The 13100-nt window shown below is 29.1% G+C and overlaps 1 protein-coding gene across 3 annotated transcripts in view; it reads right to left on the reverse strand.

Annotated features, from left to right (window-relative positions):
- Myb (proto-oncogene like protein Myb) overlaps positions 1-13100 on the reverse strand; it is a 176870-nt gene that overhangs the window by 15912 nt on the left and 147858 nt on the right. For all 3 annotated transcript variants that reach the window (XM_075359436.1, XM_075359437.1, XM_075359435.1), the window contains exon 13: positions 11193-11279. In XM_075359436.1, coding sequence (XP_075215551.1) covers positions 11193-11279 — 87 coding nt within the window. The remainder of the gene's footprint in view (positions 1-11192; positions 11280-13100) is intronic.

The following is a 13100-nucleotide window of genomic DNA, read 5'->3' on the forward strand; positions in this document are numbered from 1 at the left end:
TTCTTATCTTTTAGTAGTTCATTAGTTCTCTGATATTGTTGGATAATATTCTCTCTAAGTCAGAGTTGATCATCAATTTGTTTACTTATTTTTTGTTGCCAATCATTTAATCGCTCTTTGGTTTGATATAATTCTTCTAATCTTAATTTGTGAGCACGTTCTCTAGTTTTCAAATTCTCTCTCTCTTTATATTCATCATCCTCTCTTAATCTTATTATTCTTTCCATGGTCTTAATGATTTCTTCCTCTTTATATTTACCATCTTCTCTTAAAGTTTTTATTCTTTCTTTGTTTGCAACATTTTCTTCCTTTTTATTTTTTCTTTGGTTTTAACATTTTCTTCCTCTTTTTTTGAGATATATTTCTTTGTGTTATCTTTATTTTTCCTGTATGACTGTTTCTTTTTCATTTTTGATTATTCACCAGATATTTTTTTTTCTTCAGTCATTTCACTGGTTTGATGCAGCTCTCCAAGATTCCCTATCTAGTGCTAGTCGTTTCATTTCAGTACACCCTCTACATCCTACATCCCTAACAATTTGTTTTACATATTCCAAACGTGGCCTGCCTACACAATTTTTTCCTTCTACCTGTCCTTCCAATACTAAAGCGACTATTCCAGGATGCCTTAGTATGTGGCCTATAAGTCCGTCTCTTCTTTTAACTATATTTTTCCAAATGCTTCTTTCTTCATCTATTTGCCGCAATACCTCTTCATTTGTCACTTTATCCACTCATCTGATTTTTAACATTCTCCTATAGCAACACTTTTCAAAAGCTTCTAATCTTTTCTTCTCAGATACTCCGATTGTCCAAGTTTCACTTCCATATAAAGCAACACTCCAAACATACACTTTCAAAAATCTTTTCCTGACATTTAAATTAATTTTTGATGTAAACAAATTATATTTCTTACTGAAGGCTCGTTTAGCTTGTGCTATTCGGCATTTTATATCGTTCCTGCTTCGTCCATCTTTAGTAATTCTAATTCCCAAATAACAAAATTCTTCTACCTCCATAATCTTTTCTCCTCCTATTTTCACATTCAGTGGTCCATCTTTGTTATTTCTACTACATTTCATTACTTTTGTTTTCTTCTTGTTTATTTTCATGCGATAGTTCTTGCGTAGGACTTCATCTATGCCGTTCATTGTTTCTTCTAAATCCTTTTTATTCTCGGCTAGAATTACTATATCATCAGCAAATCGTAGCATCTTTATCTTTTCACCTTGTACTGTTACTCCGAATCTAAATTGTTCTTTAACATCATTAACTGCTAGTTCCATGTACAGATTAAAAAGTAACGGAGATAGGGAACATCCTTGTGGGACTCCCTTTCTTATTACGGCTTCACCAGATAATCCAATAATAAAAACTGAATGTTTTACACCCTAAGGTCAAAATTAACATTTGTAATTAGTATACAGCAGAGTACACCAAACGGAATAGTTTAATTATTATTAACTTTTATTTACACGACACACCAGAAATTTGAAACCTCTGTTAATCAGCAACTCACGAAGATATGAATAATACTGAATTAGTAATAAAGGGACTTTTACTCTCTATCCTTATATTTCATGTAAGATTATTGAATTAATAATTTTATAAATATTTGAAGTTAATAAAAACTAATATTCCAGCAGTTGTGTAACTGTCCACTTTATTACAGAATTGCAGGATTGTATCTCACTTTTAAATAAAAAAAGTGTAAATGAAGTGCAGCAAAAAATATGTATATGTAATTTAATAGGTACACAAGGAAGTCATGTGGTGTCTATATCAGATTTTTTCATTAAAAATATCAATTAAATGTTCTACCTTATGAATACGATTACCTGCTTGCTGCTTTTCATTATTACAAAAATGAAGAGCTCTTATAATTACTGTAAATCTATTCTGGTCCATAAAATTAAGTTAACCCAGTATTTGAAAAAATTGGTATACCAATAATCTTTTATTCTGTTCAACTTAATGTTGTCCCATGTGCAAAGTCCCAGAAACATGTGAAATTTATCTTTTGTTACAGGTTTCCATGATAAACACGAGATTTAGAGTGATTTTTTTTAAGACTTGTGCATAATTATTTGTTTTATTTAGAGTCAAGTTAAACAACTTATCATCAGCTAGTATCTGAAAATAGTTAACTGGCTTACCATCAATTGGAATAGGAATATGAAGACTAGGATTTTCAACATAATCAATTTTTTAAACTTTGGTGGACCGGTAACCCACATGACATTACTCACCACTTTAGTGATTGTTGTATGTCAAGTGGCTTTTGGTACAGGTGTATTTGTATCGATATTATTTTCAGTTATTTGGATATCATCTTTATTGGTTTCAGTTGTAATTCAACATCACTGTTGTCTAAATATCCATATTCAGGGTCACTTTCGGCACTAAATTTACCGTTACTACTCTCATTTTCCAAATATGTTTTAGTTCTTCTGCAGATCATTTTTTTTCAACACTAAATCATTGTATCTTTGTCTCTGACCTGGACAAACCCGGGATTTCACAATCAGCCATTACAAAAATAATGGAAAAACCTTCGGGCCACAAACAATTTTATAACACTAAGTATCCAACTAACATGCTACATAAAGGTTAACAACTGAACTGAAAGGCCAGCATAAGTAGAATGCATTCCACATGACTTATGCATAGGCTACCAGATGGTGCCGATGGCCCCTGATGTAAATGCCTAGTGGCACCAACTGGTGACTGTGGCACTCAATATGTTAACATGTCATGTGTTTATATTTTTAATTATTAATATGAATTTTAATCACATTTATTTTTTTATAATATAATCAATTGTATATTTTGTGTTGCTGCTATAATAAATGTTTTACCACAGAATTTGCAAGGTTGATCCATCCAGACAATGCATGGGCTGTTTCTTTTTTAATCTACCCATTACTGATGTAATCTATAAAATTTATTATACAGATCATGTCAGAATTGATCAGCATAAAAGATTCATTTACTAAAATTAAAGTAATTTAAATAAGTCCTCTAACCTGGGCTAGACTACTTGAGGATACAGTCAAATGCCATACTAATTATAGCTTAATTAAATATAATCATATTTGTATACAACACTAATAATTCACTTTCATAATATACAATTAAATATTGTATAAATGTAGCTAAATTCCAGCTTCAATGTACCTTACTAACATTTCATTTTAAGTTAAGTTTCTGAATGATATAGATTCTTTCTCGGGATAAATACTGTTACTGTAAGCAAACTGTATTAATACTGATACGATTCTGGCTACTTGAGAACAATTTTTTCCAGCAGGGAATAAAAATAATTGACGTATAATTATGTTTATAACACTGAAACTATGGAAATCATGTCTATTAAAATTGAATTCAAATAACAGAAGTATTAGAAATGATCCTCGGTTGGTTGGCCCGTGCTCTACAGCTAGGTGGTATAACGTGTCTTCCTAAGTAACAACTTTCACTGTCATTATGACAAAAAAAAGAAAAAAATTTTCACATATATTTTAAAACACATTCATTGAAGCATAAGGAATTTTTCATCACTCTTCAACAGATTAGCAAAAGAAAGAAAGAGAAATACAAAAAAATATAAAGCAATTCTAATAAGCTGCATTTATTTTATATAATATGCTAATAATAAATACAACTACTTTAAATAAAAATCGAAAAAATTAGATACTACAACTGAGATGTATATAAAAAAAAGCAACTTACCTCTTAAGAATAATAAATAATCAGCACTCACAATAAGTCTTACTTATACTAAATATTAAGAAAGGTTGTGTTATTTTAAATACAATTAATTCTTTTATTAATATAAATATTAAATTTGGTTATGTGCAGGACCAAGATTCAAATTCATATAAAAAGACCTTTCTTACTTTGCTAATGTAATTCTAGTAATAGTGCAATTAAAACCATGATTAAGGAATGAATGATTTTTTGTTTTTAAATTTATTATCTTTTACCTATTAACTGACCGACCATTTTTTATGTTCAATAGTTGGGCATTAACTATCCTATTTAATTTTTACATTTAAAAGCAAATAATACCAATCAGTAATTACTATGATCATTAACATGTTGTGGGCAAACGATAGATAATCTATATCAAAACTAAAAAAAATTATGATCAAAATACGTATAACAGAAAATGTTCAATGAAAAAATAAATAAATTCTTAGGCAAAATTATTTGTAATGTAAATAAAAAAAAAAAAAAAAATGCTTAAAGAATAGTTGATGGAAAAAAAAACTATGAAGTAAATTATGAAGTGAGCCCTTCTTAATTTTTATTCATTTCATTTGGAAGAATCAATCGTGATAATCTTTAAAAAAATCAAATGAATTTTCTACTTTTTTTCTACAGAAAGTTATAGATACCTACAATAAATCAAATGCAATTTTTTTTTAGGGTAATGGGATCCTGTTTACTAACAAAACTTGTGGGAGTTAATAAATAGTGTTAATAAAATAAATAGAAAACACTATTAGGTGTCCACACACATACACATATTATATATGTGTGTGTGTGTGTGGGTTCAAGTACGAAGAATATGGTTGGAATTTGGTGAGAATAATGGTAGCCATTACACAACTGATGGAATGGGTAAATTAATTTTTATAATATCCTTGGAATTTGTTCCTAGCTGATTAGAATTAGATTACAGAAGGAAAATGAGGCCCATTTGTACAATCTTGAAAAAGGAATCCTGGACAAAACAATATGATCTGTTCGCACTCAACTTAGCTCAAATAAGGTATTACTGCTGCAATTCCAATGACACCAATCTAAGGAATAAAATTCAATGATAAGGAAATGAAAAGGAAGAGACAATTAAACTTAAAAAAAGAAAGAGAACAGGAGATTGGGTTAATTTATAAACTTGTCCAGGACCTGGCTAATTATTAAACATTCAATGGTATAAAGCAACCGGGTGCAACTGTTTAACTATTCACTCATATAAAAATTTTATAAGATGATTTTATAAAATAAGCAACCATGCATTCAATACAATACTGCATCTGCTTTTAACAGACTGTAATCATTTATTACTATTTATTTAAATTCCCGGTTAATATTCTTAAACTCTTAAATAAAATAAAATTTCAACAATTCAAAGTAACCAGAACCTAGGACCTTTAATAAATACTGTTTGAATTTTTTAACAGAAACTATTAAAATAACACAACATAAAAATTAACTGTAATAAAGCAATAAATAAACTATTTATATGTACATATTTTTATTGTTACGCAGAACAGATATGCATTTAAGCACAATTTAAAAATTAATAATTTGTAAAAAAAAATGTAGAAACACTGTATGTTAGTTACAGCTTTTCTTTTTGACAAATGAAATATAATTTAAAACAACTGTTATTTTTTGGCTGATTATTTTTAATACTTTACTTTTGCAGGAACTTCCACTTTATTTAAAAAAAGTAATAACACGTCTAATCGCATTAGACATGATTGAGGTTAACACTGATACCTAGCTAATGAAGTAAATATGAATTGACTAATAGTCCATCTCAGGAAATGATGGGCAGATATAAATAAGAATTCAGCATGTATGAGTAATATCTCAGTAGTTCAGGCTGAATCATTCTATCTTTCCATGTGCAAGTCTAATTACTACTGTTTTATGTGTATAAATGTACAAACTGTCACTTGTCTGGTGCCATGACATCCTGATGATAAGCAATTAGAGATTTTTTTGAGCCTGTTTGATGTTTAATAATGATTACATCATTTGTAATGCTTCACAAAACTATTCAGTTCAGTGAAATAAAGTATTTTAATCAATGTTATCGTGTTACTCTAAACGTAAGATACATTTTTATAAGTCTAATTTGGAATTTCACAAAATTTTAAATTACCCTTTATTTTTTTCCAATCAGGTTTTAACAATGAGTGATTATGTCATGAAACATAAGCCAGAAAAACCCTTAAGTAGCTTGGAAAAAAATATCAGTAATGTATACATAACCTCAAAGCAAGATAACCTTAAAACTGCAGTCAGAAACATTGCTTAAAAAGCAAGTAGTGCAACAGTCATTAGTGAAAAATCAATTTTTAATAAAATAAAGGAACACAAAATTGATGGTAAACATGTTAGCCCTAAAAGCTTCGAAAGCATGTGAAAATGGTTGAAAAGTTGGACAATTTTACTAAAACTGCTATCAAAAGAAAGTACATTCATTTTATTTTAATAAAAGAAGAAAATATTGAATGCCATGAATAGCAATTATGATCTGCCAAATTTTTCTAGAAATACATTACATCATGTTTTAAAATCAATGAATTTTCGTTTCATGCCCAGAAATAAAATTCTTCATTGATTGAACACAAACACATTTTTTTCCATTTGAAAATTCGCAAATTATCTGAGTGAAATGGGGATACGCATTATTTTGATGCAAAGGAAGTTCTTCAATTTTTTTTCCAAGGCATTTGTTTTTTAAGCGAGTCACCATTATCTTTAGCACACTGATTTACCTGAAGAGATTTTACAGCTGTCCCCGTAGGTATCTAATTTAGGCAAATAAATCTTTCATGATCAAAAAAGATGGTCATGTTTTTACCCATGCTGCAAGCAGTTTCCGCTTTTTCAGAGACTGTGAAGATGACTTCCAATAGGAGCTTTGTTGATTTGTATCAGGATCATAATGAAACATCCAAGACTCGTCAACATTACCACATTATGCAAAAAGCATGTTCCTTGCTTCTTGTAGTGAGCCAACAGTTCTTCTCAGAGAATGCAGTATTTGGGTCAGTCATTAAGAGCTGCGAAACCTGATGACATAAAATGCGTTTCATATTGGCAACAGAAAATTATGTACAATACTTTTTGGAATTTTTAGCAGTTTCTCCAACTGCCGCACACCAACAGGGTGATCTTCTTGAATGATGATGCTCACTGTGTTTACTATAACATTGTTAATCAACAAGCTCGATCAACCCACTCTCACCATTCTGCCAATGAAAACATGTTGCACACGACTTACACTCTTCATGAATGCTTCTTTCAACATTTCATAAGTTTAAGAAGTTGATTTTTTAAATGGACAAAACACTGAATCATGTAATGTTGAGTAATATATTCTCTATGGTAGGTGATTACTCAAAACATTTTGCAAGATAGCTTTTATTTTCCCTGAGAAAATCATATTACTTTTAGGACCACCCTTGTAATACTACATGACAGACAATACTGTACGACAGTAAATGCTTCTGATAAGAAAAAAATGGGGAAAACTTTTGGAGCAAACTTTGTTACTATTTCAAGGATGTGATCCTGATACATGAATACCTTTTAATAGCTTGGAATTAAAAATGCTTAAAAACATGATAGAAACTTGTTATTCAGGAATTACTCTCCTTTAAAGAGTCAAGAATTAAACATGATTTATCAACTCTTGTTGAATAACATCTTAACACAGGAGATGAGGTGAAAAACTTACAATTTTAATATGCCTAGGGTGTCACTTCTCTAGTTTGTTCTTTAGGAGAAAAAGAAACTGTCGAAAAAATGTCTGAAACAAAGCCATTTTCCTTTCATATAATTTAATCTACGATGACAATAATAAGGGGGAATCCCTTTGTTTTTTCAGATATGTAATAAATGTTAGGTTTTTTACAATATTATAAGTTCAGTATCAAAAACAATAGCAATATGATGCTGTAATGTTAAGTGATATTATTATTAGAGTTTAAGAATTACTTAAGATACCACTTTTTGCAAAGTTAAAAGCTGTTGCACACATTAATAAACCAAAGTTGCAATACCAGAGAAGTAAGTTTAAGATATACTTACATTTATAAATCAATAAAGTGTAAGCTTTAAATGGTTTAAATAAAGTTGTTCCATGAATTTTCATGGGACTTTTCAATTAACAGGAACAGAGCCTGTTTGTGATATAAATCTAACTGCAGCCAAATTTTAGTTAATTAATTTTAGTTTAGTTAATTTTAGAGCTCATAAAACGCTAGTAATTGGTATAAATATTCTGGGGAAAATCTGAGGAAGACAGTAATCTATAAAACTAGTAGGCATCTGTCAAGCTCCCTTATAAGATCAGGTAAGAGAATCTTGAGGAAAGTCCTACTTTTATCACTGAACATGGGGTTTTCTGGAGAATCTGTCCATAATAGTAATACTCTGAGGTGATGTCCTACATAGTTTCTATCAATACCTGAAACTGCAAAATACACCATCCCTCAATACAAAATCCTTGAAGAAATATTTCCAAATTGTTGGAGCCCATCTTTTGTGAAGTATGGATGTTCTCAACTCACCAGAAGATCAGTCTTGTATGGACCAAACAGACTGAGTTAGGTTTTTTGGGTATCCTATCTTCACCGTTTCAATCTACAATAAATAAATACAGTTTCCACAAATCTTTTTTTTTCAATCTTTTTTTATTATGCATTGATTTAGTTTTATTATGCTATAAAGAAGTATCATTAAGAGGGAACACAATTCTAAGCTCACATGAATAAAAATGTAAAATTTTCTCTTTATTTATTGATTGATGTTCATCAATACATGTTGTAGATTACACTGTTGAAAATTATTTAAACTGCTTAAAAATAAAATTTTAATGAGAAAGAAATTAATTATGATTTTTTTTAAAAGCTAGTCATTAAGAAAATAGTCACCGGCATGACTATGCCAATATAAAATATAAGAGAGCTTATTGTTATCAAATGCCAGTAACCTATATCATGTTGCCTCTATTCTTAACTGTAGCTCTTTAAAAGGCTGAGTAGAAGTTTACTTCCTTAAAGAAATGTGGTATATTCATTTACTCTTACATTGTAGTTTTCTTTTAAATGGTGATTTTTTTTTCTAGCCAAAAAAAAATTTAGTAGCAGTTAATGGCCAATTTATTAACCAAGTGACTATCTGAGAGAACTGCCTTGTTGCAATTAATACCTTTTACCTATAAAATCTTACATAGTAAATTCTGTGTTCAAGAGCATTTTTTTTACACAAAGTTTTGATACAGGTACAACAGCATGAAGCTTTAATGTAACTTTTTTTCTGATCCTTAGTAAATTTTTATTATTTTAAAACACTTCACATATTTTTTTAAAAATTAATTCCAATTGAAATATTATCAAGATTTTATCAATCCCATTTCTGGTACTCCAAACAAACACGAAAACAGAATATTGGAATCAATTCCTACTGAATATTCCCAATCCCAAAAATGTTTTCTTCCATCTAATTAAAATGCAAAATTTCATTTGAAATAAACAGATACATAAAATGAGAAAAAAGTGTGAAAGCAATAAAATTATATGTGCATGTTGGTGCATTTTAATGATTAAAATTGGTGTGTTAAAATAAAAAAGCTACCATAAATAAAATCAATAACAATAAAATAAAAAAGAGAAATAATAAAAAACAAACAAAAGAACCTGTCTAGAAATAACACACTACACAGCCATTCAAGAACAGACATTGAAAATATTAGTGGTGGGGATCAATTTAAAAGATGTGTTGTAAAGTAAAAACTGTTATTATGGCATTCCATCTTGCATAAATTACTGTACTTCAATAATATTTAAACCAATTATTCTACAATCACATAACTGGATTCTTATTTTAAAAAGGTTTCTTACTTTGCAGATAAATCACAATCAAATACTGGAAAAAACTCGCTCTATTTATTTCTAACAGGATACTGGTAAGCCGTTTTCCTATTTTCATTACTATGAATAGAAACAGGAAGAAATGGGGTTTACATTTATTGCCTCAATAAATATGGTCAACTGAACTGTGTAGGTTCTTTTGTTTGTGATCAGATAAAAATAAAAATTACCCACAATAACAAAAAAGAATCACAAACAAACAAAATACTAGTTATATGCAGGAAGCAGAATACATCAAAATACTGAGAAAACAAAAAATAAAAATGCAAAAAATAAAAACTATGTGCAGATAAATAAATTTAAAAAAAAATACTAAAAAAACAACAAACACAATAACAGAAATGGTAACAAGAAGATAAAAATTCATAATAAATAAAAATGCTCAGAAGATATGTGATGTTTAACAGTGAAATAATATCCTACTCACCCAAATGGTATCTGAAAATTAATACAAAAATAAAAAATAAACTATAACAATATTAAAATGGAATAAATAATAACAGTAACAAAATTAATAAATTACTATTTCAATAAAATACAATAAAAAAAAGGAAAACAAAATAGGAAATAATTGAACAAAATAAGACACCAATAAAAACAGAAAAACAAAAACAAACAAGCGCTACAGTAAAAAAAAAAACAAAACTGAAAAGAATTTAAAAAATACAAACTATTTTTTTATAAATTACACATTTCACAACAAAAGTGACCAGTGAAAATATCAAAAACCGAAATAAACACAGGTTTATTATTTATTTGTTGCTATGCGTTAGGTTATGAAATTTGTTTAGTATATCGGATAATTATATTAACAATGTTATAACAGACATAATCAGTAATAAAACACTCATGATTTAACATCCTGTAAGACTTGTTATTACTACTTTTAAAACACTGAAAGCATTATTCTAATTGTTATTAAAAAAAAATACTAAAGTTTCTTTCAGAAAAAGTCTGAACAAACTTACGCTATAAAAGAGAATAAATAATGAACTTCACTGTGCCTAAGAGTTAATATTAACTATTCTTATATTAAATGTGTAAAATTATATAATATTATAATAATTTTAAAAAAAAGAATCAGGTGTACAAATAATGTTACTTAAAAATTAAGAGAAAATTATACTGATTTAGCTGAATAAAACATCAGCTACTAGACTAAATTCTTTTTTAAGTAATTCATAAGATACACACACTTAGGTCCCAAAGAAAATAACATGTACTTATCAGTTACTTATAGGTAAATTTTCCCCTTGAAAACATGATTTTTTTTTCTTAAAACACAACAAAATGATTAATATTTAATTTTACATAAACATACAATATTTGCAGGAACAAAAAGGCCCATCAATTCTTGGCAGTCTGCTTCAAATTATCTTGCAACTGCTCTTTTACGTGCCAAATTACTTTATAACTGAATATGTATATATATTCAAAGGTCATAACAATCTCAACACCAATATACAAAGAAAAAAACACATCGATTACAACGTATTTAATTGTTATTATTACCTTTGGTGAATATTCATCTGGACTAGTTAGTGGTTCTATTAATGGAGATGAAAATAACATTGAATCTGCCAAAGTCACTGATTTACTCTGAAAGTACAATAATAATAATTTAATTAATGATTATAATTAGTGAGAATATCTAACTGCTATTCAATATTATAAGATTTTATCTACATGATACAGACATAACAAATCAAGAATGTAATTGATATTACTTTAAACTATGAGAAGTACCAGGTGATTCAAAAAGGACTACGCTAATTTAAAAGCATATAAAAATCTATTGAAATAATTTACAGATTCGGTTGAGGTCTCATTTCATAGCAAAACACATCAATTTTTACTTTCATAGTTCACTAGTACCGAATTCGGCCACAGCACTGTTAAAACTGGAAATATTTACTGGTGCGGAACTTTCTCAATGTGTGTTTTGGTTTCACGATTTAGTTTCAGTATCTACAGTTCATAATAATTTTTATGGAGAGTACAGGAGGGGAGAGCCTCATAGCAGGCATACAATTTACTCTTGGCAACAACTTTGTTGAGATCGGTTATTCTTCTATCACGTAAAACAGTCTGTTCTTCATCCAGGAGGCAACCATAAATGGTATCGTTTATCTGGACATGCTTCACAATTTTCTAATTCCTCAGTTAGACGATGACTACCAAGATGGTCTCTTACTATCAGCACGATGGGGCACCACCCAGCTTACTACCATCTAGAAGTCCAAGATTTTCTTGACACTTGATTCCCAGATCGGTGGATTGGTTGTGAATGTCCAATTGTAAGGCCACCTTGCTCCCCAGATTTTACCCAGCAGATTTTTTCTTGTGATATTTCATTAAACATTGGGTTTATACACCAACTTTTCCTGAAGATCTTGTTGAGCTAAGACTTCAAATTAACACCGCAGCTGCAGAGGACTTGCTGATTACAGTCTGGAATGAAATTGACTTCAGGTGGGATGTATGTTGCATTAAAAATGGAAGCCACATATCAAACCAAAGTAAATGTTGAATGACAAACTTGATGTGTTTTTCTATGAAATCAGACTTCAATCAAATCTGTAAGTTATCTCAATAAATGTTTATATCCTTTTAAATCTATGAAGTCCTTTTTGAATCACCAGGTGTAATTTAACTCTAATACTTACAATGATATTAGCATCTGTTTATGTAAAGCTGACCAACTAATGCGATGCTTATGTTTAATTACTGTTGTAAATTACTTGATTAGTTTTTATCTATTTATTCACACTTCAAAAATATGCTGAATTAGAGAGAGTTTTTCAAGATAATGAAAATGAAATAAAAATTACAGCTGGAAATTGAACAGGACCAGCTGAATGAGAAGGCAGTATTTGTTGATTACTATAAAACTGTCAGTTGAATGCAGAAATAACTGCAGATACCAATTGTTTCTGTTTAAATATATATCATTTTTTAAATATCCTCATTTAAATAATTTTAAATTATTCTTATAATTTTTTGTCTAATGAAGATAAGAATGGAGAAAAAACACAACATTTTTCAACTGTTGGAGGAATATAATCACAAGAATATAATACTTTAATACAACAGTGCTTTTAAAGTAAGGTCCGTTTTGAACTTGCCACCTATAAAACTGATTTTAACAGGTGGAGCTTACACAGTTCAATTATTTCAATCAAGTGTCGGCTGTAAGCAACAACAGTTTAGTTATTTTGTCATTACTTGTTGTGACAAAATAATTCATCTATTTATAATGAGTATTACAATTCATAATCCCTCAGGGTGTGAAGTATGAGAAGTAATCAGATATTTAATGGCAAAAAACAATTCTGAGGTTGAAATTCACAAGTAAATTTGTGACGTTTACAGGTTGAATATTACAAAAAATGCTAAAGTAAAACAGTGGTGCTGTTCATT

This window comes from Lycorma delicatula, chromosome 3 (genome assembly GCF_047948215.1).
Source record: "Lycorma delicatula isolate Av1 chromosome 3, ASM4794821v1, whole genome shotgun sequence".
Taxonomy (NCBI): domain Eukaryota; kingdom Metazoa; phylum Arthropoda; class Insecta; order Hemiptera; family Fulgoridae; genus Lycorma; species Lycorma delicatula.